General features: G+C 44.0%; 4 protein-coding genes and 1 non-coding gene across 7 annotated transcripts; 2 read left to right on the top strand and 3 right to left on the bottom strand.

Annotated features, from left to right (window-relative positions):
* The first annotated feature begins 3,586 nt into the window (after window positions 1-3,586).
* Window positions 3,587-10,215, top strand: sdr42e2 (short chain dehydrogenase/reductase family 42E, member 2). The gene is made up of 11 exons (XM_037476708.2): window positions 3,587-4,046; window positions 4,897-4,992; window positions 5,441-5,498; window positions 5,785-5,903; window positions 6,587-6,662; window positions 6,964-7,046; window positions 7,410-7,547; window positions 7,735-7,800; window positions 7,935-7,998; window positions 8,073-8,146; window positions 9,681-10,215. Exons 1-11 carry the CDS (start codon window positions 3,639-3,641, stop codon window positions 9,927-9,929), a joined length of 1,431 nt encoding a protein of 476 aa, XP_037332605.2. The 5' UTR covers window positions 3,587-3,638; the 3' UTR covers window positions 9,930-10,215.
* A 348-nt stretch (window positions 10,216-10,563) lies between these two features.
* trnal-uag (transfer RNA leucine (anticodon UAG)) lies at window positions 10,564-10,645 on the bottom strand. The gene has a single exon. It is a non-coding gene; the product is annotated as a tRNA-Leu (tRNA).
* Window positions 10,646-11,534: 889 nt separating this feature from the next.
* On the bottom strand, window positions 11,535-17,385 carry cdr2a (cerebellar degeneration-related protein 2a). The gene is made up of 7 exons (XM_037477615.2): window positions 17,105-17,385; window positions 15,783-15,895; window positions 14,659-14,807; window positions 14,354-14,530; window positions 13,408-13,722; window positions 12,980-13,250; window positions 11,535-12,813 (listed from the first exon to the last, which is right to left on the bottom strand). Exons 1-7 carry the CDS (start codon window positions 17,181-17,183, stop codon window positions 12,550-12,552), a joined length of 1,368 nt encoding a protein of 455 aa, XP_037333512.1. The 5' UTR covers window positions 17,184-17,385; the 3' UTR covers window positions 11,535-12,549.
* Window positions 17,386-18,081: 696 nt separating this feature from the next.
* mfsd13al (major facilitator superfamily domain containing 13a-like) lies at window positions 18,082-22,715 on the top strand. Of its 3 annotated transcripts, XM_037477070.2 has the most exons (8): window positions 18,082-18,493; window positions 18,872-19,186; window positions 19,261-19,689; window positions 19,784-19,938; window positions 20,030-20,113; window positions 20,310-20,453; window positions 21,547-21,672; window positions 21,854-22,715. In XM_037477070.2, the coding sequence occupies exons 1-8, from the start codon at window positions 18,326-18,328 to the stop codon at window positions 21,861-21,863; spliced, it is 1,431 nt and encodes a 476-aa protein (XP_037332967.2). In that variant the 5' UTR covers window positions 18,082-18,325; the 3' UTR covers window positions 21,864-22,715. The 3 variants fall into 3 exon arrangements, with proteins under 3 accessions (XP_037332967.2, XP_037332966.2, XP_062422217.1); XM_037477069.2 differs by having other exon boundaries at window positions 21,547-22,715; XM_062566233.1 differs by lacking the exons at window positions 21,547-21,672; window positions 21,854-22,715 and adding an exon at window positions 20,588-21,525.
* On the bottom strand, window positions 22,193-24,753 carry si:ch211-139g16.8 (uncharacterized). The gene is made up of 6 exons (XM_037477071.2): window positions 24,677-24,753; window positions 24,160-24,477; window positions 23,985-24,079; window positions 23,830-23,874; window positions 23,484-23,594; window positions 22,193-23,347 (listed from the first exon to the last, which is right to left on the bottom strand). The coding sequence occupies exons 1-6, from the start codon at window positions 24,726-24,728 to the stop codon at window positions 23,294-23,296; spliced, it is 675 nt and encodes a 224-aa protein (XP_037332968.2). The 5' UTR covers window positions 24,729-24,753; the 3' UTR covers window positions 22,193-23,293.
* Window positions 24,754-25,546: the final 793 nt, after the last annotated feature.

The raw sequence follows: 25,546 nt of genomic DNA, 5'->3' as shown, positions 1-25,546 counted from the left end.
GATGGTGGCTCCCTGTAGGGGTTCGAAGGCAGAACTGATTAGCGGTAGGGGGTACTTATTCTTAACCGTGATGTTGTTCAAGCCCCGAAAGTCAATACAGGGGCGGAGAGTCTTATCCTTCTTACTCACAAAAAAAAACCTGCCCCGAGAGGCGAGGAAGATGCTCTGATAATGCCGGCGGCCAGTGAGTCGTTAATATAAGTCTCCATTGTCTCTCTCTCAGGTCGTGACAGGTTATACAAACGACTAGAGGGAAAGGTGGAACCCGGTAGCAGCTCGATTGCACAGTCATAACGACGATGCGGTGGCAAGGAGAAGGCCCTCTCCTTACTGAATACCTCGCCGAGGTCATGATACTCCGTAGGCACCAAAGACAGATCAGGGGGGGCAGACTCTGGGATCGTGAAACTGCCCCCGGTTTGAGGCAACGCAGACTGTAGACAGGAAGAGTGGCAGAAGTTACTCCATTCACTGATTTTACTTGCAGTCCAGTCAATGTGAGGGTTATGTCGCTTCAGCCACGGATGTCCGAGAACTAGGGGGGTCTTAGGAGACGAAAACACTAAAAACTGAATTACCTCGCGGTGGTTACCAGACAAAATAAGGAGTAAGGGCTCAGTGCGGTGGGTGACAAGGGCTAGGGACTTTCCGTCTAACGCACACACACAGGCCGGAGGAACTAGTGGTTCTGTACGGATTCCTGCCTGAGAAACCACCTCGGTGTCTAAAAAACTCTGCTCGGCACCCGAGTCAATCAACGCCAATAAGGGCAGCGACAGCTGTTTGAGACAGATTTTAGCTGGGATTTGGGTTCTGAGTCTGTTATTGCGGGGGTCTTCTGAAGTGCTCGCCAGGACCCCCACAGCTACTGGTGAGCCCTGTCTTTTGGGCGGCGCGGACAAGCAGTCAGAAAATGTCCCATCTTGCCACAGAACAGACACTCACCGGCTCTGATCCGACGCTGGCGTTCAGCGGGAGTGAGGCTTGCGCGGGCTACCTGCATGGGTTCCTCCGCCTGAACGTAGGTACTGGGGTTTGAACAGTAGGTCTCGGGGCCCCCAGGGGAGAGTCTCGGGATTGGAGATGATGTGGAATGGGTGCCCCCAGGAGTGCAGGGCCTATAGTTTCTCTCCTGACGTCGCTCCCGAAGACGGTTATCGAGTGAAATGGCTAGTTTGATTGCTGCGTCCAGGGAATCGGACTCGTCCCGGACAGCCAGTTCGTCCTTCATCTGTTCCGACAAGCTGTGTAGAAAAACCCCTCGTAGCTCCTTGTCCCCCCAGCCGGACTCTGCTGCCACCACCCGGAACTCCACAGAGTACTCCGCCACACTTCTCTGGTTCTGTCGGAGATTGAGTAAACGTTTAGCAGGGTCTCCAGCACAAACATGGTGGTCAAAAACCTCTCTCAGTTCTCTCATAAAGCGAGCATAGATAACAAAACCGATGCCGCCCTCCCCCAACAACGCCTCGGCCCAGTCTAATGCTCTTCCTCTCAATAGCCCAGTGACATAAGATACCTTAGCCTCATCTGAAGCAAAGGTGAGAGGTTGTCGTGCAAATACCAGTGAAACCTGGAGAAGGAATCCCCTGCACCTTCCCAGATCTCCAGCATATGGTTCGGGTGGTGGGACTGGCGTCTCCCTTACTGCCAGAGGCGGGGCAGGCGCAGCGGGTGGAGCGGCAGGATCGGGGGATGGGGCCAAGCGGGCGGTGATAGTCTCCAAGCTCCTTCCAATCTGCCCAAGTTGAGCTCCGAAGGCCTGTTGGGTATCCAGAAGTCCCTGGAGCATCTGATGGTGTCGGCCCAACAACTCTCCATGGCTGGAAACTGCCCCTTGCAGGGCCTCCTTGTCTGCTGGGTCCATCTTTCTGGCCAGATCGTTCTGTGACGTTGTAGTGAAGGGCGTGGACCCAAGCGCAGCACAGAGGAGTCACAGGGAGGTCTTCGGGAGCAAAAAATAGATTTATTCTATAGACAAAAACAAAGAGTGCAGAGAACAGCTCTAGTCAGGAGCGGGGTGTCCTCTGAATAAGGCCAGTCAGCAGGCGAGTCGGGGTCCCGGTACTCGCTCGAATGACGGAACGATCTGGCGGCGAATGGCAGGAGGACCCAGGCTTATGTAGGGCCATCCTAGATTGCAAATCCCCGTCAGCTGTTTCAGCCACACCCTCTGCAACAGAGCACGGGGGAGTGGCTCTCTCCCGTTGACTGGCCTGGAAAACAAGGTTAATAGGGACAAAAACACGAGGGGCTGCTGGGCTGACAGTTGAAAGCATGACAGAATAAGCCCCTGCTCCATAGGAAGTTAGCTTTTTAGCGTCCGCTCCCTCTGCAGGACGTGCCATTAAGCATCTAGTTGTGGAAGGTCGACCACAGCGACATACAGAAGGACGTCTGGCTGCGTTACTCCCACGAAGGAGGGGTGGGCGACCGGGGTCCAAGGGCCTGATGTCTCGTCTGTCCATGGAAGTGCAAATGTTTTTATATCAGACTATTTTAAGCTGTGTGTGTGTGTGCCGTCGATTTATTTCACTGAGGATACAATCAAATTGTTAGAAAAGCAGGCTACAATCTGTTATTGAGACAAACCATGTATTTATTTAAATTCACGGGGGGGTGGGGGGGTGCGTCTTGTCCGACTGAAGCTGGTGGAAACGTGATCCTCCCTGCAGCCGGGCGGCACGCTGCGTCCACACATCACAGTCGGAGAGTCCATAGGCAAAGGGGCAGGTGATTGAGAGGCGAGAAATGTAAGGAGGTACCTCGAGAGGAAAAAAGGCAAGGTGCAAAGCAGGGAGGTTTCATGAGTCCACCCCAACACAGATGGATGTGAGAGGTTGAAAGAAATATTAAGGTATGTTCTTCAATGTGAGCAGTATTTGGACAGTTTTAAATGTGCACGTGCTGGCAATTTGATCCTCGTGTTGTTTATTCATCACTTTGCATGCTGAATGTTTAGCTGCCTGGTTTAATAAGAGTTGCTTGATGTGACATGTGGTTCAGAAGTTCCAAGATTTGTTATACTGCGTTATACTGTCTTATTGCACAATGGAGTAATAAACTACATTTTGGCTCACTGATGAGTGTAGCACATTCTTATTGAATATGTCATCGCTTTTCAGTTTAATAATGCTCATTTATTGAGTCAATTTGAACAACTGTAAACTTATTCATTTACATGGAATTCGGATATTATGTCCACTTCAACGTTTCCTACATTTTTCCTAATTTTACCATTCAGTCATAACCAACTGATGTCGTGCAGCCATTAATTAAGTCCACAGAACTTTGAATTTGAATCTGAGCGTAAGTTCTCCGGTTTCCAAATACATGAAATATGTCTTGCTAAACTTTTGGATAATGAGTGTAAAAGCGATGGAGTTGACATCACTCAAAGACACGATCTAGGGAAGCTCGGAGACGCCATCTCCTCGGAGCACCGTGATACGTGCTTGTGCATTTGACCTCCCGCTTGCGAGCAATACATGGACTTTTACAACTTTGATCATTCATCAAGACCCAGTTTTCTTTCTTATAAGACAAACGCTGAAACAGATGGTTCTCTTCCCCCGAACTAGTTTTACTGAAATATTCCACAACACCATTTTCCCTCCTCCACCCACCAGGACTTTCTCATGGAGCTGTGCGGCCCCAACATGAGGGAGCGTGGACGGTCCCTCTGCCAGATGAAGCAGCTTCCCTGCCAAGGCGCCCCCCTTTGTCGCCTGCAGGCTAGCGGAGCCCACGTGCGCAACCCCCCCCACCAGCCTCGGCTCAGCCTCCCGGCCCCTGCCGTCGCCTCGGGCCCGACTGTGGCCCCCGGCGGCCGCAGGGTAAGCAACCCGGAGCGTGCGGCGTCCAGACCGGGAGAAGAGGCGCCAGTGACCCGGGGCGTCTCCACGGGCAAGGTAGTGGTGACGGGTGGAGGGGGATACTTTGGGTTCAGGCTGGGGAGGGAGCTGGCCAGTCAGGGGATGTCCGTGGTCCTCCTGGACGTGAACAAGCTGCCCTGTGAAACCCCCGACGGAGCCGTCTTCTATCAGGTATGAGACGGGGAACAAGGACCTGCTTATTTGTTTAAAATCCATATTCATCTATTGTTTAAAGTGTTTTATTGTACAGGATGTAGTTCTTCTATTATCTGTTTTTTTTCTATTTGTGTGGCATTTTGACCCCCAAACATATCGTTCACTGCTCTCTCTTTAAAGACATTTAAGGCCCTGCATGGTCATTATAAGACCTCACATGTCTAAAAGCTGCCAAATGGTTAGATTTCTGAATATGAGACTTGAAAATACTAGTAAATTCTTAAATTTGTGATAAATAACCAGAATGATGCACAACATTGAAGGAATAACTATTTACATTTACCTTCACATAGTTCATGGAAAGCAACAGCACTAAAAATAATGCAACAAATTATAACACATATAATGCATACACCAGTGCAAATACACAGAACCAACTATTAATGAATTTGTCGGTGTGTCATCTCGCAGTTAATAATGTGCTTTCCTGCTTAAACAACAAAAAGAAAAAAAATACACAACCGCTCCCACTCGAAGATGGACTCTATTATATTATTTGTCAGTTTGCCTCACGGTCCGTCAGGAAGCGAACACAGAACAGCAGCTGCTGACCGGAGCAGAAAGGGAGGAGACGTGACTCAGGTTTCACCTGCAGGCCTCACGGCACACTTACCTTAATTACAACTGGCCTCTCGTGGCAAGTGCTCTTTATATACGGCGTCCTTTTATCAAAATCGAGTTAATTTACGTTCTAAATGGGATAGTGCTGATAGCACAAAAAAAGGGTTGAACTACTGCTAGAACTACTAGAACTAATTAAGATAAGTGTCCACAATGCTGGGATTGATTCATTGCTTTCTTGCAGAGTGACATCCGGGACTATTCCTCCCTGTATAAGGTGTGTGAAGGGGTCGACTGTATATTCCACACAGCGTCTTATGGCATGTCTGGACCAGAACAGGTGACATCTTCATCTCTTCTCATGCTTATCCCGAACTGAACTTAATTCATTTTCATTGGTGTGCAAAAATAAATAATACAACCATTTTACTTCAGCGAACCTTTCACTTAAGTAATAAAAAAGCCAGACACATTGGATGTAGCAACGGGCCGCATGCCTCAAGCAGAGATGCGAGTTCTCTCTTCTTCCTCCCCCCTCAACCCCAGATTTGCGACATCTTTGAGCTTAAAGTCAAGAGGCACTTGAGAGAGTGCGTGAGGGAGCGAGTGGTCCTGATGTAAGACTGAGCGCGTGCTCACCGAACTTCTGCCACGATGACAAAACCACGCTGAAATTCTGACATCATACGATGACCCGCGCTGATGGGCACATGAGCAGGTTGCGTCACCGAAGCGAAGCGCACAGAATGTTATTCTTAATTATTATTGTTTTTCTCTTTGTGTGCCAGCTGAGGAAAGAACAGGTGGAGTCGATCAATGTCGGAGGGACAAATAACGTCATAAACGGTAATGATGAGAATTCATTCATTCATCACAGTCCAACATACACTGCCATGAAAATATATATATAATAAGAGCTTACGCATGATAAAGATTTTTATTGAAGTGAATATTGGATTAGAGAGGAATTTGTAATTTTTTGATGCCATTCATGTCCACTTTAGCCAAATTGAATTAGGCATTATCAGTCCAGACCTGACAGACGTGTATAATTAACCTGCAAAACTCCACAAAACATCTGCATAGTCTTTGAAGCAGATCTGTGTGTTTAAGGTGACCTGCTTTCTTTCAGTGTGTAAGGAGAGGGGCATCCCCAGGCTGGTGTACACCAGTACAATCAATGTGGTGTTTGCCGGAAAACCAATTGAGGAGGCCGATGAGGCCTCAGTGCCGTTTGTGCCCCCCAACATAGTGAGTAAAAAAGGGTGACCTCTGCACCCTGACCCCTAACCCCTAACCCTAACCCCTAACCCTAACCCTGCACACTTCTTTTATGTTAGCTAAAACATTGATGTTACTTTATTATTTATATATTTTACTTTTGTCTGATTTACATTGTGATGGCTTGTGACTGATGGGGGGCTTCCGGGTCTGAACTTGAACTTTTCGTTGATAGCTTCAGTCACTTTAGAGATTGAGAATATTGATATAAAGAAAATAAACAATGGAATTTCTAATCTAATGTGTGTACTCCTCCATCATCCTCACCTTTTCCAGCTAGCACATTAAAGGGATTATATTAGAAGAAGAAGAATATAAATAGGAACGCATCATTATGTGTCATCCAATGATATGGTGTGTACTATTCTGAAATGGGCCCCTCTGCAAATAAAGCATTTTTGTTTTTTGATAATTGTAGTTCACTCTTATGCTAATACTTTCATTAAAACATACATTTTAAATCCATGAATTTGACTAGTAACCTAGTATTTGTACAGTATTGCACTATAGAGCTGGCTTTTTCCATATCAACTTTATTCATAACCATAAATTATTATGAATAAACTAGTGAATCACATAAACTTTGATCAAAGAGCGCAACAAAATAGACAGAATGTGTGAACACATTTTCAACATTCGTATTTCTGCTGCAGCACATCGACCACTACTCCAGAACTAAAGCGATTGCGGAGCAGATGGTCCTCTCTGCCAACGGATGCTTCCTGAAAGGTGAGAAATGACCAAGAATCCTCGTCACTGGTGGTTTGGAACATTGGCTTTTTGTTTTTTCAGGGAAAAAGTGAAGTGTGAGTGGTTTGAATTCAAAGCTGGATCAATGGATACTTTACGATTTTTTAAAGTTATCTATCACAAAATAAGGTAGCAAAGACCTACAATTATTCAACCGAGCTTTACTGGTTGCGCTCATGTCTGTCAAAACTGATCGTTTCTTCACGTCCATATAAGTAGGGGTTTGAATGGAGGACATCGTCTCGTATCAGATTAAACGTTTCACTCCTCTCACGTGAAGGTGGGGGTCTCCTTCGGACCTGCATCCTGCGGCCCTGTGGCATCTATGGACCCGAGGAGCGGAGGCACCTGCACAGAGTGATGGTGAGAGACTGTTCCAGCCCCGTTCCTGCAGCACGCGAGGCCTCGCCGGCAGAGTTTCCATTATTAATGGAGCCCTGCGGGCGTCCAGTTACACGGGGCGGCAGTACGCTCCGCTGAAGGGCAGCGCCGTGTTCTTCTTCTGGCTTTGGTGACGGCCGAGTGGCTCCGACGGTCCGCTCTCCGCACTCTGTATTTCTTGGGGGCGCCTTCAACCCACAAGCAGATTAGGATTATAATCCTAACGGCCTGTTGCCAGAACTCTCCGAGCTAGTGACTGATTGCGTTGAGAGGTGCTCGCCGTGCTCTTCGTGTCCCGCTCTCGCCTCAAACACCTCATTTCCCGCTCATTTTTCTCCCGCTCAGGTGAACGTGGAGCGCCGGTTGTTCAGTTTCCGGTTCGGGGACCCCCGGGCCAGGATGAACTGGGTACACGTGGACAACCTGGTGCAGGCCCACGCGCTGGCAGCTGAGGCGCTCGCTCTGCAGAGGAGCTGTGTCGCTGTGAGTCTGGGTGATAATCGCTTGTGTTTGAAGATAATCAGTCCCCCCCCCCCCCCAGGGACAGAGAGACGCCCCCCCCCCCCAACCCTGTAAAATCAGGAAAGGCTGTTACAAATAATGGATGAATGAATTCCATTTCAAATAAAGTGAATGACCCGTTATCTCATTGTTTTTGGTTCTTCTGCAGAGTGGACAGGCCTATTTCATCAATGATGGAGTTTCAGTCAATCTGTTTGAGTGGTTGACACCTTTGGTGAGTCAAAGGATATTTCATTACTGAGCATCCACAAACAGTCCACCAACGAGTGGACTGAGTGCAACGTCCTAAGTAGGACGATTAGACACGATACAGCCGTGAACTGTGTGTGTTTCATCTTGCCGTCGCAGTTCGAAACGCTCGGCCACAGCAGGCCGTTGATAAACCTGCCCGTTTCGCTTGTCTACTCAGCAGGTAGCTCATTCTCTCCAAATGATTACACCACAACGTGGCATGCTGTTGCACTCACTGTCCATTGTTGTTTTCAGCCGTCCTGGTGGAATATTTGCATGTAGTTCTGAGACCTGTGATAGGAGTGCCCCTGCTCTTTACCAGAAGTGAGGTAATTGCCTTCTCCATCCCTTCTAAAGCATTATTTTCTTCTTCGTTGAACTCTAATCTGAATGAACGTGAACGTTACGACACTTTGGAACTGTGGGTGAACAATATGCTCTATTGGAGAAAACTTCCAATTAGCGAATGAAATCGATTTCTAATGTTTACAAATCAAGTGAGAAGTCGTTTTCTCTTAGATGTCCATACAGTCTGACTTTCGACCTCTCTTTGGCTATTTGATACAATGCTTCAAGTTCAAGGCGCTACCACTTTGGCGATCATTTTTCCGACATGGGGGTTGCAGCCTGTTTTCGAGGTGGATTACCCGCCCCATCGTTGTGTTATTCTTGTCTCGCCTGTAACACTGACGACAGACTTCATTAGGGCAAGTATTTTCCTATCGGGGCCCCCTTCGCACCTCCCCCTCCCTCGTCTGATGTTATCTCTGCTGCATGAATCATGAAAAAAACGCAGAGGATTTTGAAGGCAAAATATTGGCAAAAATAAAAAAGTCCCAACGTTGACATATTCACTAGAAATATTATATTCTGTACTTTGAAATACACAATAATTCCGATGTATCAGGATGAGGGATGTTTGCTGTAATCCTACCAGGGGACACCTTCACGATGCATCTTAAGGAGCCTCCTTCTCATGAATGTGTGATGAGACAGAAACCAGAGCCGAGCCCCGTTGGCCTGCACCTGGAGCTCATTCGGGCCAGACAGCTGCCGGCCCCGGGGATCGATGATTGTCCTGTGAATAAAACATTAGGCCGCCGAGGGTCAGAACGGGAAGTTCAAGGTGCCGTCTGCAGGAAGTGACCTCCGGACTGTGGCGGTTGCTTCCATGCGGTTATGTGTGAGAGGTGTTTTTCCTCTCCCATAAATGTCACGTTTCAAATGTCAAATCAACTACAATTGCACCACGAAGACCTGCATCAAAGTTCAGCACTCAACCGGCCTTTAAGCTTAATGGATGGATCAGGTGACGGTTAAATGATTCAACTAACAATCCAGCATCAATGAGCCACATTGCAGTTTTTCAATTGATCACAAATTGCAATCTTTAGCAAATGCACCATTCAACCTGTTTAAGTCATGTGTGCTAAATATTACAATGATATGGGAAAGTGATTCAGCCTGTTTCAAACTAAGGCCTACCTGTTTTTAAAGGTTTTTATTGAATGAAGGAGGTTGAATGGGTGTACCACCAGCCGCTTTCACGTGATGTGAAAGGATGGAAAAATGGGAAAGATTTTCTTGGAAACTCTTCTTGTCTCACTCGTGTCCGCCTGAACTCTTGTGTCACCTCACACGCAGACACCTTACCCCCCAGGGGTAAGAAGACGCAGTAACCGGAGGCCCCCATCAGTCACAGGCTATCAGAATGTAAAACCAAGTTGAGGCCAAATTGAGGTTAATGTGAACCATTGTGCAAACCATGACTTGGTGTTTTCACCTGGTGTTCGCAGCCTCTAGACATTTTTTGTATTGATGACACATCATGTCAGCATTTAACACAAATATCTTCCCCTGCAGGTAAGGAGCATAGCTGTGAGCCACACCTTCAAGATTGACAAGGCCCGACGAGAGCTGGGTTACTGTCCGAAGCCCTACAGCCTCGTGGACTCTGTTGAGCAATACCTGAAGTCCAGACGGCCCCGCTCCAGATCCGTTCTGTTCAGCATGTCATGGGCCTCCCAGCTGCCCCGGCACCTCCTCGTCATGATGCTGCTGGGCCTCAGCCTGCTGCTGATGATGCTGTCCTGCATGGTCTCTTCAAACTGAGGATATGTAATTGACAGCAGGGCCATAAACTGTCTCAAGATAGCCAGCAAATTAAATGAAAATCCCCTTAATAATGTCTTTGGTCATGTAATCATTTCTCCCATCTTTTTGATGTTGGTTTATGTGTCTGATTTCTAAATGATGAAACTACCAGGCTGTTGAGAAGCATTGTGTGAATATTATTGACTTCTGTAGGTTACCATTCGTTTTAAATTGTTTGTAAACCAAATGTCAAAATGTAAATTGATGTATTTATAGCATGTTTCTGGGTTATATATTATATATTTGTTTTGATTTACATATCTTGAGAGTTCATATTAAGTTAGTAATTTTGTACAGTTTAAGAAATAAAGCAGAATTCCTACAATAAACTTATTTTTTCCTCTACTGAAGACAATTGTTTTCTTAAAAATCGAGTCCAGCGTGTCTTAGCTCACACATCGCCACTAGAGTGCTCCATTGCACTTCCAACGACTTTCCCAGTGATCTCTAACAATCGAAAGGTCATAACTACTATGCAGCGGCAATGTGTCGTTGACGGTATTTATGTGACGTAACACGTCACACAAAAACGTGTCTTTCAGCTAATTTCACGCATCCACTGTTTAGAACCAAGACAAAAATGTTAAAGTAATGGCAGCGGTGGGATTCGAACCCACGCCATCGAAATGACTGGAGCCTAAATCCAGCGCCTTAGACCACTCGGCCACGCTACCAACATGCATCGCTGAAGCGCATAGATGAATAATTTAACTTACTAAAGGCAAAGGCATATATTTATGTAAGGTCTTTTTCGGTTGTTACTTGAGTCTTTTTGTCTTTTTAACAGGTATTTTGAGCCCTTCACAACCCATTTCTCAGCGATGCTGAGTTACGGAAAGGGAATCGCCCACAAGTCGTTGTAATATGACGTCAAAAAACGGGATAAACACGGAGACTTAAAAAGGTAAACATAGAGGATGTCACACGTGTGTTCTGTCTCTACATATAAAAATGTTTTCATTTATAACGTCAAGGATTACAGATGGAGAATAAAACACATGTTATCAGAAAGATATTTATTGATTCATTGATGAGCCCAAAATGCGTTAAAAAATGAAAGCGTGAATCCAAATTCCTTGTAGCTTAATTTCTACAGATTTGAACCTCTATTCCCAGATGCTGTACTGATTGCTATGCAGATGCCTTTATAAGATGTCTGCTTGCGTGCACAGCCTTGCTGAGACCTGTCCCATTTAGGCATGCTGGTATGCAATCCCCTTGTTCGGGAGGTTTATTGGATTGGAAAGCATGGTGGGGAAATCTCAGTATGCAAAACCTAATTATGAACAGAGACAAAGCCCCATTAATTGTTTGCTGGACCTCAGTGTGTTCTTGTGAATGGTGGACTTCGGGAGTGAGGAGTTTGCTGTAGGAGAGAAAATGCTTCTCTGCTGTGCTTTGGTTTCACACATTTCAGGACAGTTTAAATCATTTCTACAAAAACAAACTATGTAATACTTTCTCTCTTCTCAACAATTCAGCTCTCAAATGTTCAAATGCATGCACTGAGTTGTTTCAGAAATTAGACACGGTGAAAATTCAAATGTTTAATAATTAGTTAGTTGAAAAGTTTCACAGATACAAAACAGTGATTTGTTTAATGCCATACTATATTTAACTGTATTTTCACACATCAGCACTGTCAATTAATCACTTTCCTTCACATGAACATTACATGGAAGGTGAGAGCAAAGTGATTTCATCAGGAAATTGTTAATATACATACAGATTAGTATTCTACCTCTGTATTGTTTTTGCGCCAGACAGAATATTTACATCAACACAACATGCAGCCCAGTGTAGTGTTACTTTCTCAGCCGTTCTGCTGATGTAACAATAAAGAAAATAAATATAATGTAATATTCTCTTAACTTCTTTACAATAAATAAATAAAAAGGTAAAATTTGATAAAAAAAGTGCGGTATTCCAGTGTCCACTTGGACTTAGCATCAGCTAAATGAAATGTGAGAAAATGTAATACTTTTCTGGCGATTTATAAAACCAACTCACATTAACCTCTAAGCTAAAGATCATAAAATCCTGAGTCTTTAGTTATTACAGTTTTTCATCCTATTAAAACATTCCTGATTATGTCATACATATCTTCATCTTACATCAAAACACAAACAATGCACTACATGTACATTTCTTTCCTAAGAGCCACAGGATTAACGTTACATGAACACAGAATACTGTACTTTGTATTTGCTTAGGATCTGATTGTATATCTTATTCTTCCTATGAATAGCTCCCAAGTCAATCTTTATTTTGTAATTATCTTTTGCAAATTTTTAAATAAACCTTATGTTATATGACTTGAAATCACTGCAATCGTAACACATTTTGTAACAGTTCATTTTTTTGATAAGGACGGAAGGAAAAAAGATCAGTGCTGACTAACAGAAGCAAACACATATCAAAGTGACAGGAGGTAAGTGGATTACAAATTGTCAAAAGTTTTGCATCGGCACCCTCTGGATATTTTCTTATAGCAAAGCAAACCGCCCCGTTTCCCCTTCATCAAAAATCGTTGACAAATAATCTAGTGCAAGTCCTTGGATTACGAATAATGCAACCGTCAGGCAGAGCCGCTGTCCTCGACTGGGCTTCCGTTGTCGCCGAGGTCGTCCCTGGTCTTTTGGATGCAGTCGAAGATCTCCTTGAAGAGAGCTTTGTACTCGGGCTGCTGGCCGTCGACGACCGCCGTCGGGTCGCAGGGTGCAGCAGAGGAACGGCGCCGGCGGGTGCGGCCGCTCGCCGAGGGGCTGTTGGACGCCAGCGTGGCTCTATGGCTCGGCCCGTCCGTCTGCTGGCACCGCCGCAGCAGCTCATCGTACTTCACCTAAACAACAGACCTATTTAGGGAGGTGCGTGCGTTTTCTTCAACTGCGACTTCAGCCTACATTACCAGTCCAAACAGCTTTTAATAAGACAAAAAGCTTAAATTTGGACTTTTCTTGAATATGTTTCATGCCTAAAATGTCCCGGACATGCTTTTAATACGCCACCTGCAGTGCGCTGTACTGTGCGTCCACCTCGTTCAGCAGAGAAATGCCCCGCTGTTTCACCGCCTCTGCTCGCCGTACACACAGCCGCTCGTGACCACGGCGAATCTCGTCTGCGCTCGCCCCTTTTAAAACGCTGTCACTGTTACACCTCTGCAGGACGAATTGCCTCGGCTCCTCCTCCTTTTCTTCCTTCTCAAACTCGTCCTGCGACGGTCTGTCGTCTGAAGCAAAGAATACTTCGTCAGGCAGCAGCCGCTCTGGTCTTCTGATGCTGGTGAGAGCGGAGAGGGACAAGGAGGCACATTTTGAGAAACAATTAAACCTATAACAGGACAGTTCTTATGTCAAATTTTCAACGAGCCGGTCATTAAAAGAATTCCATGAGGATTTGACAATGTGGATGTAGTTGCTTTATAAGTCGGGCCTACCTCTTTGCACACTCGGCGCGCCACAGAAGCCGCAGCTGCTCCACTTCGGCCTCCAGCTCCTTCCTCCGAGCGCTGCAGCCGGCCAGCGACACCAGCCGCTGCTCCAGGCCGTCGTTCTCCCTCGATGTCGAGTCTCTCTCCAGCTCTGCGGCCTCGCGGCGGCCCCGCTCCACAGCTATCTGGCTCTGGAGGGTCTGGACGGAGCGCTGGAGGGCCGCGTTCTCCTCCTCCGGGTCTTGCCGTTTGTCCCTGTCATAGAAAGAGCCCTGCAGGGACCAGAGTGCCTCCACGCGTGGACCGCTGTGGACTGGATGCCTGAGCGGGGACAGGGAAGTCAGGACTACAAATGCAGAGATCACAGTCCATGAATAGTTTAATTCAAATGGGATGGGTGACATTTGCAGGAAAGACAGCTCGGGGCTTGACAAAAAATATATTCAACTCCCCCATATGCTATTCTTTCAGTGTAAGCAAAAATGTTTTTCATCAGACCTCTTGACAGACCTCTTTTCCACAGATAGGCGACTATCACGACCAATTCTCCACGTACATACTGTGTACAGAAACGTACTTTACTACTAGTTAAAAGAGCAGCTGAGTGGATGCTAGTGAGCTGCTGACAATCATCAAGGATTAACTTCCTCCGCCTTTGGATTATTGTCTGAAGGTGAACGTCTGGTCTTGCTCTGGATGACCTGTAGGTGTCTGATCGGCCGCCATCAGGGCTGAAACAGCATCACTGTGAGGTTACCAGGCAGTAACACTTCTACGAGTAACGAGTAACACGCCAAAGCTGTTGAATATTTAATTTCTCAAACAGTATTGTCTTCATCCACCTCACAGTTTCCCTCTCTGAAAATAGTCTGCCTCCCTCATCGGGCGGTTCTGCTATTAGCAACGTCCTCCAGATTGTGTGCAATGACTCACACACACACACACGAAATACCTGTCATGGTGCAAGTCGTACAGCTCTTTGAGGCAGGACACACTCTGTGCTCCCAGGCTGCGTCGTTGCTCCGCCAGCTCTCGTTTGTTTCGCTCTGCCTGGGCAGTCTTTAGCTCCACCACCTGGGTCTGCAGGTCCTCCATGTAGGTCTGAAGCCCTTCAATGGTCTCTGTTAGACTGACGGGGGGGGAAAGAAGAATGTGACTTCTGAGGTTCCGCAATCAATCAAATAATTATTGCATGTATGTTATTTAGCATAGCATATGGTTTAAAAGGCGCGATGCACTGAAGACTGGTGGACAGACCTGTGGATCTTCTGCTGGGCCAGGCGGCTGTCCTGCACTAGTCTCACGTTGCCTTGCTCCAGATCCCGAGCGGCCTCGTCGAGCTGCTCATAGACTTTGGCATGCTGGTCATTCATCTGACGCAGCAGGTCCACCTGCTTGTTCAGGTGCTGGTGAATAAGGCATGGAAATAACAAATATATAACTTGATTTCATTGAGAAATTACCTACGGATAAAACAAATTGGACACAATTGCAGAATGTCTTTTTATGGTTTTAGGATATTGGAAGGATACAAAATAAATATTTGAAAGTCGTGAAACTTAAACTGTGTTGGGAATTGGTTTTATTTTAAAGCTGGTTATTTGAAACCTCTGTAAAACAAAGAGAGGAGGTGGACAGTTTGACACAAATTCAAATTTGGTTTTATATCACATGCATTTTATTATTATTATTATTATAACAAACAAAGGCTTCCTTCAAAAGCAAAGAACTGCCATACGGGCCTTAAGAAGGAAGTATTGTTGCGGAGAACTGGAGCATTAGTCCGTGAGCGATACCGATGGCGAACCGGAATGTTCACATCATCATTAAAGATACTTCTGCAATAGCTCGGTCTCCTTTTTAAACTAGACTGCTTTTTGGGGTGACGATCAGTGCAACCATTTATTTAGCACGGCAGCAGGGTATCCTTGAGACTGTCATTGGTGAGTAGAACCAGCGGCGCATACTGCATGAGAAAACGGGCAAACAAATGTATGGGGATTACCATATCAACCGCAATAAAATCCTCAAGCCACAGGCCTTCTAACTGCCATAAACAAATTAAGGCGCTTATCTTTGTTGGCCTGCTTAATGCCATGTGCTCAAACTCAAATAGATCATTCAGCAAGTCTCAGCACTGAGACAAAAGACGTAGTTGTGTTCATTGTTTAGCTTTACCTGAAAACACGGGGGTAAATTTAAAATCCCTTGCTCTGCTGCAGGTCAGGATTAGCATTTACTCAAGCCTTTGTTTAAAAGGGAAAAAGAAATTCACAGTGAACAAGAAGGGAAGTTTTTTTGCTTCCCTCGACGTGAACTTCCCGAAATGAATCACCCATTGGAGAGTTTAGCGTCACTGGAGCCATAACAACATGTATCACCTCTATCTCCTGCAGCTGCTCCTGGTTGGTGGAGTACATCTGCTGCAGGGCCTGCTCCAGCTCACGGTTCCTGTCCAGGAGGGTTTTCCCAAGCTCCGCTGCCAAGTGGAGATCTGTCAAAACACAGCAAAACATGTAAACACGGGTTCAATGCCCAAACACGGGCAAAGAATAGAACTGGATGTGGAGAAGGTTACCTACGCACCTCTTTGTCTCATGCCCAGAGAAATCCAAAGCATTCTATCGGACCTCCTCGTGAACCCTTTCTCCCTCTAAATTCGCTTAAAAGTCTGGATATTGTCCAGCAATAGAGTTGAATCACCCGCTTAGCTGAAGTGAAGCATGTCTAATGTGTGGCTACTTGAATAGCAATGCAATGAATTTAAACATGCTTCACGCAATAAGCAATGTGTTCCCAGGGAAGTTTTTTTTAAAATTGGATTTAGACATGTGTCGTGGCAACCACATAACAACCTTGAGCACAACACTACGTAGCGGAAGGCAGGATGCTGCGTAAAATGTGAATCTAAACCTCTAAACAGTTAAACAGTTGTATGATGCTCCCCAGTAAAATGCCACAGGAAGTCTCTCCTTCCTGCTGCCATCCCGCTGTGGAACAAGCTATACTTCTGTATCAGGACGGACATTTTTTCCCCCACAACTTGGACGGACTGCTCAAGTGGTCATTTATTTGTACACTCAATGTTTTAGTAGTTAATAAGGGATCCAACTAATAATTTTTTTCTTGACGTTTCTCGTAATTTATAGAAAATGAAACAAAAAAAAGAGAAAAGGTGACGAAATCCCAACAGTTAAGAAGCCATACAATACTCTACTGCTCTCTAGCAGTTTTCAGATAGTCCAACAAAACTTTGATGTATTTATTTCTTTGTTAACTGATCATTTCTATACGTCTTTATCAGCAGCATTGATATACATGAGAAGCAAATATTTCAGTAAACAATCCACACAGGAACTGTGACAGCTGCAGGCTACTTTGGCCTCAGCCTACAACCCATGACTAGTGTGATTAAGTATGATTATGCACTGTAGACAATCGACTTCAATCTCATTTAATCTCTGAGCCAATTAGAGCGCGTGTCATATCACCAGTGCAGAGAAAACCTACAACTTACAAGCCACCACAACAGCCTACTACGAGTTGTTATCGATCAAACGAGCATCACAGCCGGTGTGATAACTCAGTGACTTAGTTGCGTTAATTTTTTGTGTGTATGCAGCTGTCCCTGGACTGATGAAACACCACAACCACCCGGTCCGGCGGGATTCAGGGTGCGACCACAGAGCCGATCAGCTCTTACCGTGTTCGAGATCCTGAGGGTCGTACCACGCCTCTCCATTCTTGTCAAAATCTTCCTCCAAGATAACGTCGGTTAACATTTTACAGCCGCGGGGTGAGTCTCTGCTTGGACGGCTCCACCTTAGGGACCAACCCTGACACACAGGTGTGAGTGAGTGTGTGTTAAGACAAGCAGTCAGAAGTTGCGCGCCGTCCACCACCGAGTGTAGAGGAACGGAAACTACATCCTCCCGGCGTGTGAGAGGCGTTGGGTTGAAGTCGCCACAGCAACGTGGCAAATACACTCCGGCATCCGGCAGGTGGCAGACATACCCGTGATTAAGAGGCTTTGTTTTAAATTATCTTTTTTGTATCTGTATGTAAAAAACATATATGAATGCCCTTTAAAATAAACTTCAGAAGAAAAGCGTAAAAGTTTAATATATCTAACGTTAAATAATGTTTCGTTGTCCTCATTTCCTGCTTCCGTTGACAGACACTCTTGTCGACGAATCAAGGGGCAGTAGATTGAGCTGAAAAACTCTCCTGACCAATCAGATCTTTGTTTAAAGTTGTGAAGAAAAGGGGAGGAAATAGAAGAGAAGAAATTGTTATGAGCAGATTGAGGATAGGTCACAGTAATTTGAACAGCACACTTCATATTGTAAGGAAGCACCCAACGGGTTTTGTGGTTTTTGTCCGGTTTCAGAAACAATAGAGCATGTGTTAATGAATTGTAAACAATATGAAGAACATGAGAAAAAGATGATGGAAGAGTTAGGAAAAATTGGAATAAAAGGGACAGGAGTGAAGGAAATACTAGAGAGTGGGGAGAATGAACAATGTAGAGAAACTATTTTACATGTTTTATTAAGAACAGGTCTGGTGAAAAGAATATGAAATAAGGATATGATACAAGAGAGAAATAAATCCGGAAGATGGCGGTAGTGCAACATAAAAGGATGCAAGCTGCCGATAAACACTAAAGAAGAAGCCAGCCTCTCCGCAGCTGCCGAAGTCGAGTTTGACAGTTGAATCTAGTAGTTTGTATTGTATTCAGAACGTCTTTAATATGGGAATATTGACCGAATTTACGTTTACATTAAGTTTTACTATTAACATGGAAAACAACAGCGTAAAATAGTTTTGGGGAATCGCTGCGTCTCGACCGACAGCTAACTTAGTCGGTTCCTGAGTTACCTTAGCAGGCTTCCCCGCAGGTAAGACACCTGTCTCCGGGAGAATGGACGTCTTCAGACGCTCGGTACCTTTTGGGCTGAATCCTGCAGCTGTGGCTTATGCCATGACTACGCTGGGATCGGCCATGATAAACAACGTATTTAGCTTCTACTATGTCAAACTCTTTCTCAATAAGTACAAGATATCAGAGGGAGCATTCCACCAATCACAAGTGAGTATTTCATCTTGACAAAATGCTGTTCTTTTTATGCATGTGTCTCAAAATAGTGTGATCGAGGAAACTATTCATTAAGCGGTTAAACCTGTTTTCTATTTGTAACCAATCGTTTTAGTCACATGACCTCAGACGTGTACACACCTTCTTCCCCTCGAGAGATGATACACATGCAGCTGTGAAAAGTACTCATTACAATGAACGTAGATGGATGTCTTGATGTTGTATATTTCATCCATTCAACTGTCCAAAACTCTACGATTGTCAATTTACAATAATGTAAAATTGGAAAGAACAAGCTTTAACTTTATGTTGATTGACTTTTCAGTTAATACTTTTGAGCACTACTTGAAACATTTGAATCAATATCCACAGGTGGTGTACATGGTTTGGAATGCAATCAATGACCCTCTTTTTGGCTACCTACAAGATAATTCCAGAGTGCCCTGCTGCTCTCAGAGACGTCTATCCATCCTATATGGTGCTCCCCTCTACTCGCTGGCTTTTCTCCTGGCCTGGTTCCCGTGGCGGACCTACACCCCCGGGGACTGGTTGAGCGGGTTACACTTGACCGTGGCTCTGTGCGCTTTTGATGCCATGTTGACTTTTGTGCTGCTGGCACAATGTGCATTGTTTGCAGAGATGTCTAGCCACCATCAGAGCAGATTAAGACTTATAAACTACAACCAGGTAAGGACTTTGTACAAAAAGTAGGCTTCTAAACCAACAAAGTAACTATTTATTTATCTAATTTTATTTCCTAGGTGGCTTCTCTCCTCGGCTCTTCCAGTGTCCTCTTCTGTGGTGTCCTCTCCAGTAACATGGAGGATTTTGCATCCTTCCAAGCCTTCACAGTGCTGATCGCTGTCCTGAGCTGTGTCTGCATGGTCTACACGGGCCTCAACAGTGAGAGCCGCTTTGATAGCAAAGTATCTGAATCTGATGCACTGATGTCCCCCGATGAGACTTCCCATAAGTCGGACTGTTCGTTTTCCATGTTAAAAACGTTGACGTGGCAGATTCTGAGCAACAGGGACTTCCTGCTTTTTGTGTGCATGAACTTCTTCCAGGTTTTCATGTTGGCTTTCTTCAATAATTTTACCATGATATTTGCTGAGCACCTGATTCCTCCAAATGTGCTCCCATCCTTGGCCAAAAGCATCATGTACGGAGCGGGATTCATCTGTCCACAGGTATTGTCCCTCGCACACCGGTGTTTGTCATAATTGTTTATGAACTGCTAATTTATATTATTATCCTGATGCCGGCCTCTTTCCTCCATCACAGCTGTTAGTATTGAGTTGTCGGAATCTGATCCAGGATCTTGGTTACTACCGGCTAATTCTTTTTACCTTCTACATGGAAGTGGGAATGGCAGCTCTCATGCTGGCACTCGGGCCTCAGCACTACTATTTTATGGCATTTTTCCTCACAGCTAACATGTAAGCGGCTCTCTTTTTTGTATGATTACAGTTTATTTTGGCTCTACTTTTATTAAAGGAATGCATTCACACTCTCTTATCATCTGCGCAGGGTCATAATCCAAGCCGCCTTCAGTCTTTTTGGCTTGCCTTTGGCCGACATCATTGACACCGACCTGCAGAAGTACAAACGCAGGTTAAACCAATATGATTATTCTTCCAAAAACACTGTCAGTCCTCACACCCAAATTTACAGGACGTTATCACAACATAAAATAAAAATAGCACCCTTTTGATACTAGGGCCAGAAGATGTATCTAATGAGGCCCATCTGTCATGTTGTAATCTTTAGTGGTGATCTAGTGTTCCATCATGTTGTGCTTCCTTCACAGTTCCCCTCTCTCCTCGATGGTGTTTGGAACAAATGCTTTGTTCACCAAACCATCTCAGTCTCTCGCCCCGATGATAGTCCTCAATATCCTCAACCAGTTTGGATATGAACAGCTGAAGGATGCTGCAAGGGGTTCAAATGACAGGTACAGAGAGTTTCCTGCTTCTTTACAGCCTGAAGGTCAAAACTCGAGCCTAACCAACAAAGAAACCACATTAAAGAAGTGATTTCTTATGTAATACTAATTAAATGTCAAGTAATAATCTTTTACTCCTCTAGGCATAGCCATAATCTGAAGGAAAATATGAATATTATAAAAGGTGCTCTGTATACTTTATATTACTGCCAACCCAAAGCGTGCCTGAAATGTTCAGCCCTCTACATGTGCCACCAATGCGGGAACCTAAATTGAATCTGACTTTGAGATGACGGGTTCACTCTTTTTCAGGTGGGTCTTAAGAAAAGCATCAGCTGCCCACTTGAACAGGTTTTGTTTGCCTGTGATCATTCCCCCCTGTTCATACTGGATACTAACAGATGCTTTCCTATTGCATTGTATTTTAATATATCCCCATGATTTATTTAACTCAGAATACTAAAGTATGTATATATATATATATATATATATATATATCTCCTCAATTACACTTTGGTATATAATTATTTGATTTCTTTATGGCCAGCATGAACCAAAGGACTATTTACTGCCAGCAAAAACAGTTTCACTTTGTGCCGGCACCTCGCGATTGTATTTTACAAGAGTTTCAAAGGAATTAGGGAGCAAGTTTCTCCCTTTTGGCTTGGATTAACTTCAACAACTGAAGCAAAGTTTAATGCTCCCACAGAAATCTTCAAACTTTCAGATACAGCATTTGAAACTCAGAAACTTTGAAGCACCAGCAGTTGTTTTTGTTGCCAACAAGTTCATTTTTTACTGCATATATATATATATAAATGAATAAGCCAATGATTTCAAAGGTCACCTGATATAAGCTGATATACTTTCATTATTCATTTCAGATTATATAAAAGGTTAGAGGAGGCTGGGAATTTGTTTTACTAACATTTAGAAGCACATTATCCCCTTTTCATTCTAAACATCTGCCAAACTTATTGAGGTTGTGAAATTGTCACTTTTGCAACAAGTGAAATGGTGACCTGGTGACCTAACAATATTCACAGTTCATGAAGAAATGTAAACGTACAAATTACTGAACAAATTGTCTCCTTGTTTGCAGCGCCGCAGAGAGTCTCCATAGTGTCATGTTCTACTTGGTGTGTCTGGTGCCCATGTGTGTCGCTGCTCTGCAAGCCCTCGCTTGGAGGCCGTTTTCCATACGCAACAGTCACACGGTCGACATCAAGTACGTTGACGGCTGACTTATAACGTTTCGTTGTTCAAAGAAAGCTTTGTTGCTATTCCCTCAGCTGAGACTTGAGGAAGTTCCTTAGTGTCAAGTTTGAGATTGTTTTCCTTCTTTCACTGTATACTCCTGGGTTGTACTGCATTGATGTGCGTGTGTGAGTATGTTTGCTTTTGTTTAGCTGCAGTTGATTGACAGTAACATTCTGAACGGTTGCTGTGCTCGCCAAAAAAAGGGCCGATACCTCAGGACGCGTTTGAAGCTCTTGACAGAGGCACTGCACTTGGTGAAATGTTGACACTAAAGAAAAATCAAGGTATTCTCAACAATAATTCCTGATTCATACTGAGCGTTTTCTTTCATCAATGGTAACGGCCAATTCATTCTTTTTTTTTGCTCTGTAATTAGTGGCTTCAGTGCAGAACATTCAGTAATCTCTGCTGTAAACCAAATTAGCAGTAGCAGATTTAATTCATGCCACACTCCAGAAGATAGTGATTCCACTCGATGCTATGACATGCATTTATTTATTTTTTATTTATTGGGCTTTATACAGAGCGTGGCGCTGTATATTACAACCAATACCTGAGGTGAGCGTAAATGTTTGAAGCCAAAAAGATGCCAACACCATTTACGCTGAATCACAGAAGGCAGAAAGGGAAAAACTCTGAACAAATAATGTTTGAGTGAATGGTCTACATCTAAAAGTTCATATCACAGCTTTTGATGCGTGAAAATGCACATTGACATCCAAACATTCCCTTTGACTTCATAAAGTAAATGCTAAATGTGTTCTGTTGGTATTTGCATAAAAGTTATTGTACAGAATATGACACAGCAGGATGCCTCACAAACGGGTTGTTGAAATATTGCCGTATTGTGAGTTCAAGTTGATTAATCTTTACACCAAAAGCCACTGTAGCATCAGAAACTCAACATTTTGCTTTTTACCACTGTAATCGTATGTAAATATAAAAATGAGTAATGTGCCTCTAATGTAATTACATTGTTTGGTCACCTTGTAATCAAAATACTTTTATAAATGTGTTTTATTAATGTGCTTTTCCTTAAATGTTTTTGTACACAAACTGGCAAAGTTTGGGATTTATGAATTTGTCAAGTTGTGGGTCAACAGTTTCGTATTCTTGATATTTTATTATAAAAATATTATGATATTGTCTTCTAAAAGCCTTGTTTGCACAGTTGCACACATCTGATTTCCACTTTCAATACCCAACCAAATTATGTTTTTCCTTAAAATATATATTACAAATGCTACTTTCTATTTCTAAAATTGTAAATGATTTTCTATCAAATGTGTTAACCTCACATACCAATAGAGAATAAATAAAATCCAGGGATTCAAATCACGTGTTCTGTTTAGATTTCTGAATTATCCTGGATTTTCTTCCCCATGTAAAACTCTGCCATTACTGGTGAAACTGTACAATTGGAGAGAAAGTGTTTGTTGTGGTTGTTTTGTCTCCCTTAACGAGAACAGGTTAGCAGGTATACAATCTACTTGCAGCCCTTGATGATTTTCTTGCTTCCTCTGTCACATGATGGCCTTCTCTGCCAGGCGTTCCATGGCATTATTTCCTCTCAGTCCTTTTTATGACTCTCAGACATTTTGATAGATGTCCTCATTTGAGTTGTCAACCTCAGTGTTTGCAGCCTGCAACCAAATCAAATGTCCATGTCAAACTGAGGATAAGACTACATACATGTTGTAACAAAAGCTATGCAGAAGTGGCGCGCTTACTCCATCTCTCGTTTGGCTAAATTGTACCACAACATACTGCAACATTTACCTCGGCCTGAGAACGGTTTCTGCGCACATCTTTTTTGTCTTTGTCCAAGTTCCTCCTGCTGTACATTTCTTGCAGCACATCACGGAACTGAGCCCTTTTAGTTGAATTCTTCTGTTTGAAAAATGTAGAACAAATGTTGTTATATACCATTATAATTCTAATATTGATTCCAAGATTTCATTTTTAGTTAAACCGCATTTTCATTTATGGTGTTGCAAGAGCGTCTTCTAGCCAGTGGTACAAACCGAGTTGGTTCCTGTTCCTCTTTCTGCTACTGTTTTCTTTTCCCTCCATTTTGTAAACACATTAAACCCAGATTACATAAAATTGGAAAGTTATCACCAACCTTTTTGGTCTTGCTCACACTTCTCCAGACGTTTTTGCAGCCATACTGAAATAGAAAGGAACGCACATCACAAAGGTACGCCTTTAGGATTCAGTCTCGTTTTTATGAACTTTGGTACAATACACATTTAAAAAGATTATATACAAGTAATTCACCTTCTTTATGATTAGTGTCACCAGTGCCAAGCTGTAGACGGCCAGCAGCGCAAATGATACCCACAGAAAGTACTTGATCATGGTTCTAATTTGTTCTGTAAACAAAAGAAGATCTGTATCCCAGTTCATCTTAAATCAACATATCTGGGGCTTGTCTGTCATTTAGGATTCTTACCCCGGACAACAAGCGGTGTACCCAACGCTACGTGTTGGGCGCCGGATGCCGGGTCTCCACTCGACACCACGGCACAGTGGTAGATCCCGCTGTCATTCACTTGAAGTGAGTTGATCTTCAAAGATGATCCCTCCAAGCTGTACTTGTTGCTACTGAGATTGAGATGAACATGCAGGTTTTCCTTAAAGACAAACCACTCATAATGTGGATCTTTGAAACAACGTGATTCAATTGGACACTTGAGAATAGCATTTGTTCCAGTTTGTCGCCGCATCGTCTTGTTTGGCGGTGGGAAGCAGTCCTCCTTTGTTACGCTCTCTGGAATGAACAGGCGAGACATTTACCGAACTAAACATCCATCTTCTAGCGCAAAATGTTTAGGAGAAAACTACAAAGCTACTGTAGAAAATAGACTGTTACGCCAAATTCTTACTGCTTACGTAGGAAAAAATGATTTCCCTAGAAAATAGTATTCCCTACAGGACTAACGTACATGATAATGACAAAGAAAACATACCTGTTACTGGCAGGTAGCTGAGCAGGAGAGAGAACCAAACCAGACGATCCATGTCTGAGGCTTGGTCGTTTGTGAATGATCTCGTTGTTACTTGCTTGAGGCTGACAACATGGGAAGTGGCTCTATTGCACTTCCTCTAGACTTGGTTCCTACTTGTTTTTCCCTCTTTTGCAAACAAACGGTAATGCTGGGGATTTTCATAAACATCCTCTTATGGCCAAATATGAACATTTCCTATAAGAAGGAGTAAAAGGTCAACCATCATTTTTTTTAGGCAATGGAGCACATATACTGTATATACATCTATATAGTATATACTGCTGCAGTAGAGTGGACCACCACCTCACTGCATGGATTCAGTCCGAACTGGTGTTCTGCAGCACGGGGGCCCCACAAGGAACCGTCCAAGCTCCCTTCCTCTTCACCATATACACCTCTGACTTTAAATATAACTCTGCCAATTTCCACCTGCAGAGGTTCTGGGATGATTCTGCATTCGTCGGGTCTCATTTCTGCCGGTGATGACAGGGAGTACAGAGAACTTAACCAGCGGAACCGCCCTCAGATAAACTCCAGCAAAACCAAGGAGCTGGTGGTGGACTTCCGTTGGGATAAACGCTCTCCTCCGGCACCAGTGAACATCTTGTTTTTATAAACGTTGGTACAATACGATACACATTTGAAAAGATGATATACAAGTTATTCACCTTCTTTATGATTAGTGTCACCAGTGCCAAGCTGTAGACGGCCAGCAGCGCAAATGATACCCACAGAAAGTACTTGATCATGGTTCTAATATGTTCTGTAAACAAAAGATCTGTATCCCAATTCATCTTAAATCAACATATCTGGGGCTTGTGAACCATTTCA

The sequence above is a fragment of the Pungitius pungitius genome, chromosome 12 (assembly GCF_949316345.1).
Source record: "Pungitius pungitius chromosome 12, fPunPun2.1, whole genome shotgun sequence".
NCBI lineage: Eukaryota > Metazoa > Chordata > Actinopteri > Perciformes > Gasterosteidae > Pungitius > Pungitius pungitius.
The sequence above is the reverse complement of the archived record's forward strand: the minus strand, read 5'-3'. Positions and strand labels throughout refer to the sequence as shown.

Bases quoted from the DNA above. Each gene is read 5' to 3' on its own strand.
- mfsd13al (XM_037477069.2), top strand. From the start codon at position 18,326: ATGGACGTCTTCAGACGCTCGGTACCTTTTGGGCTGAATCCTGCAGCT. The intron at 19,939-20,029 runs GTAAGCGGCTCT...TCATCTGCGCAG, and splicing joins TTTTTCCTCACAGCTAACAT to GGTCATAATCCAAGCCGCCT. The intron at 20,114-20,309 runs GTTAAACCAATA...CTTCCTTCACAG, and splicing joins CTGCAGAAGTACAAACGCAG to TTCCCCTCTCTCCTCGATGG.
- cdr2a (XM_037477615.2), bottom strand. From the start codon at position 17,183: ATGTTAACCGACGTTATCTTGGAGGAAGATTTTGACAAGAATGGAGAG. The intron at 14,808-15,782 runs GTGATACATGTT...CTTATTCACCAG, and splicing joins AGCAGCTGCAGGAGATAGAG to CACCTGAACAAGCAGGTGGA. The intron at 12,814-12,979 runs GTGGCGTATTAA...TCTGTTGTTTAG, and splicing joins CACAGTACAGCGCACTGCAG to GTGAAGTACGATGAGCTGCT.
- sdr42e2 (XM_037476708.2), top strand. From the start codon at position 3,639: ATGGAGCTGTGCGGCCCCAACATGAGGGAGCGTGGACGGTCCCTCTGC. The intron at 4,993-5,440 runs GTGACATCTTCA...TTTGTGTGCCAG, and splicing joins GCATGTCTGGACCAGAACAG to CTGAGGAAAGAACAGGTGGA. The intron at 7,047-7,409 runs GTGAGAGACTGT...TCTCCCGCTCAG, and splicing joins GGCACCTGCACAGAGTGATG to GTGAACGTGGAGCGCCGGTT.
- si:ch211-139g16.8 (XM_037477071.2), bottom strand. From the start codon at position 24,728: ATGGATCGTCTGGTTTGGTTCTCTCTCCTGCTCAGCTACCTGCCAGTA. The intron at 24,080-24,159 runs GTAAGAATCCTA...TTTTGTTTACAG, and splicing joins TACACCGCTTGTTGTCCGGG to AACAAATTAGAACCATGATC. The intron at 23,595-23,829 runs GTTGGTGATAAC...TTTTTCAAACAG, and splicing joins GTGTGAGCAAGACCAAAAAG to AAGAATTCAACTAAAAGGGC.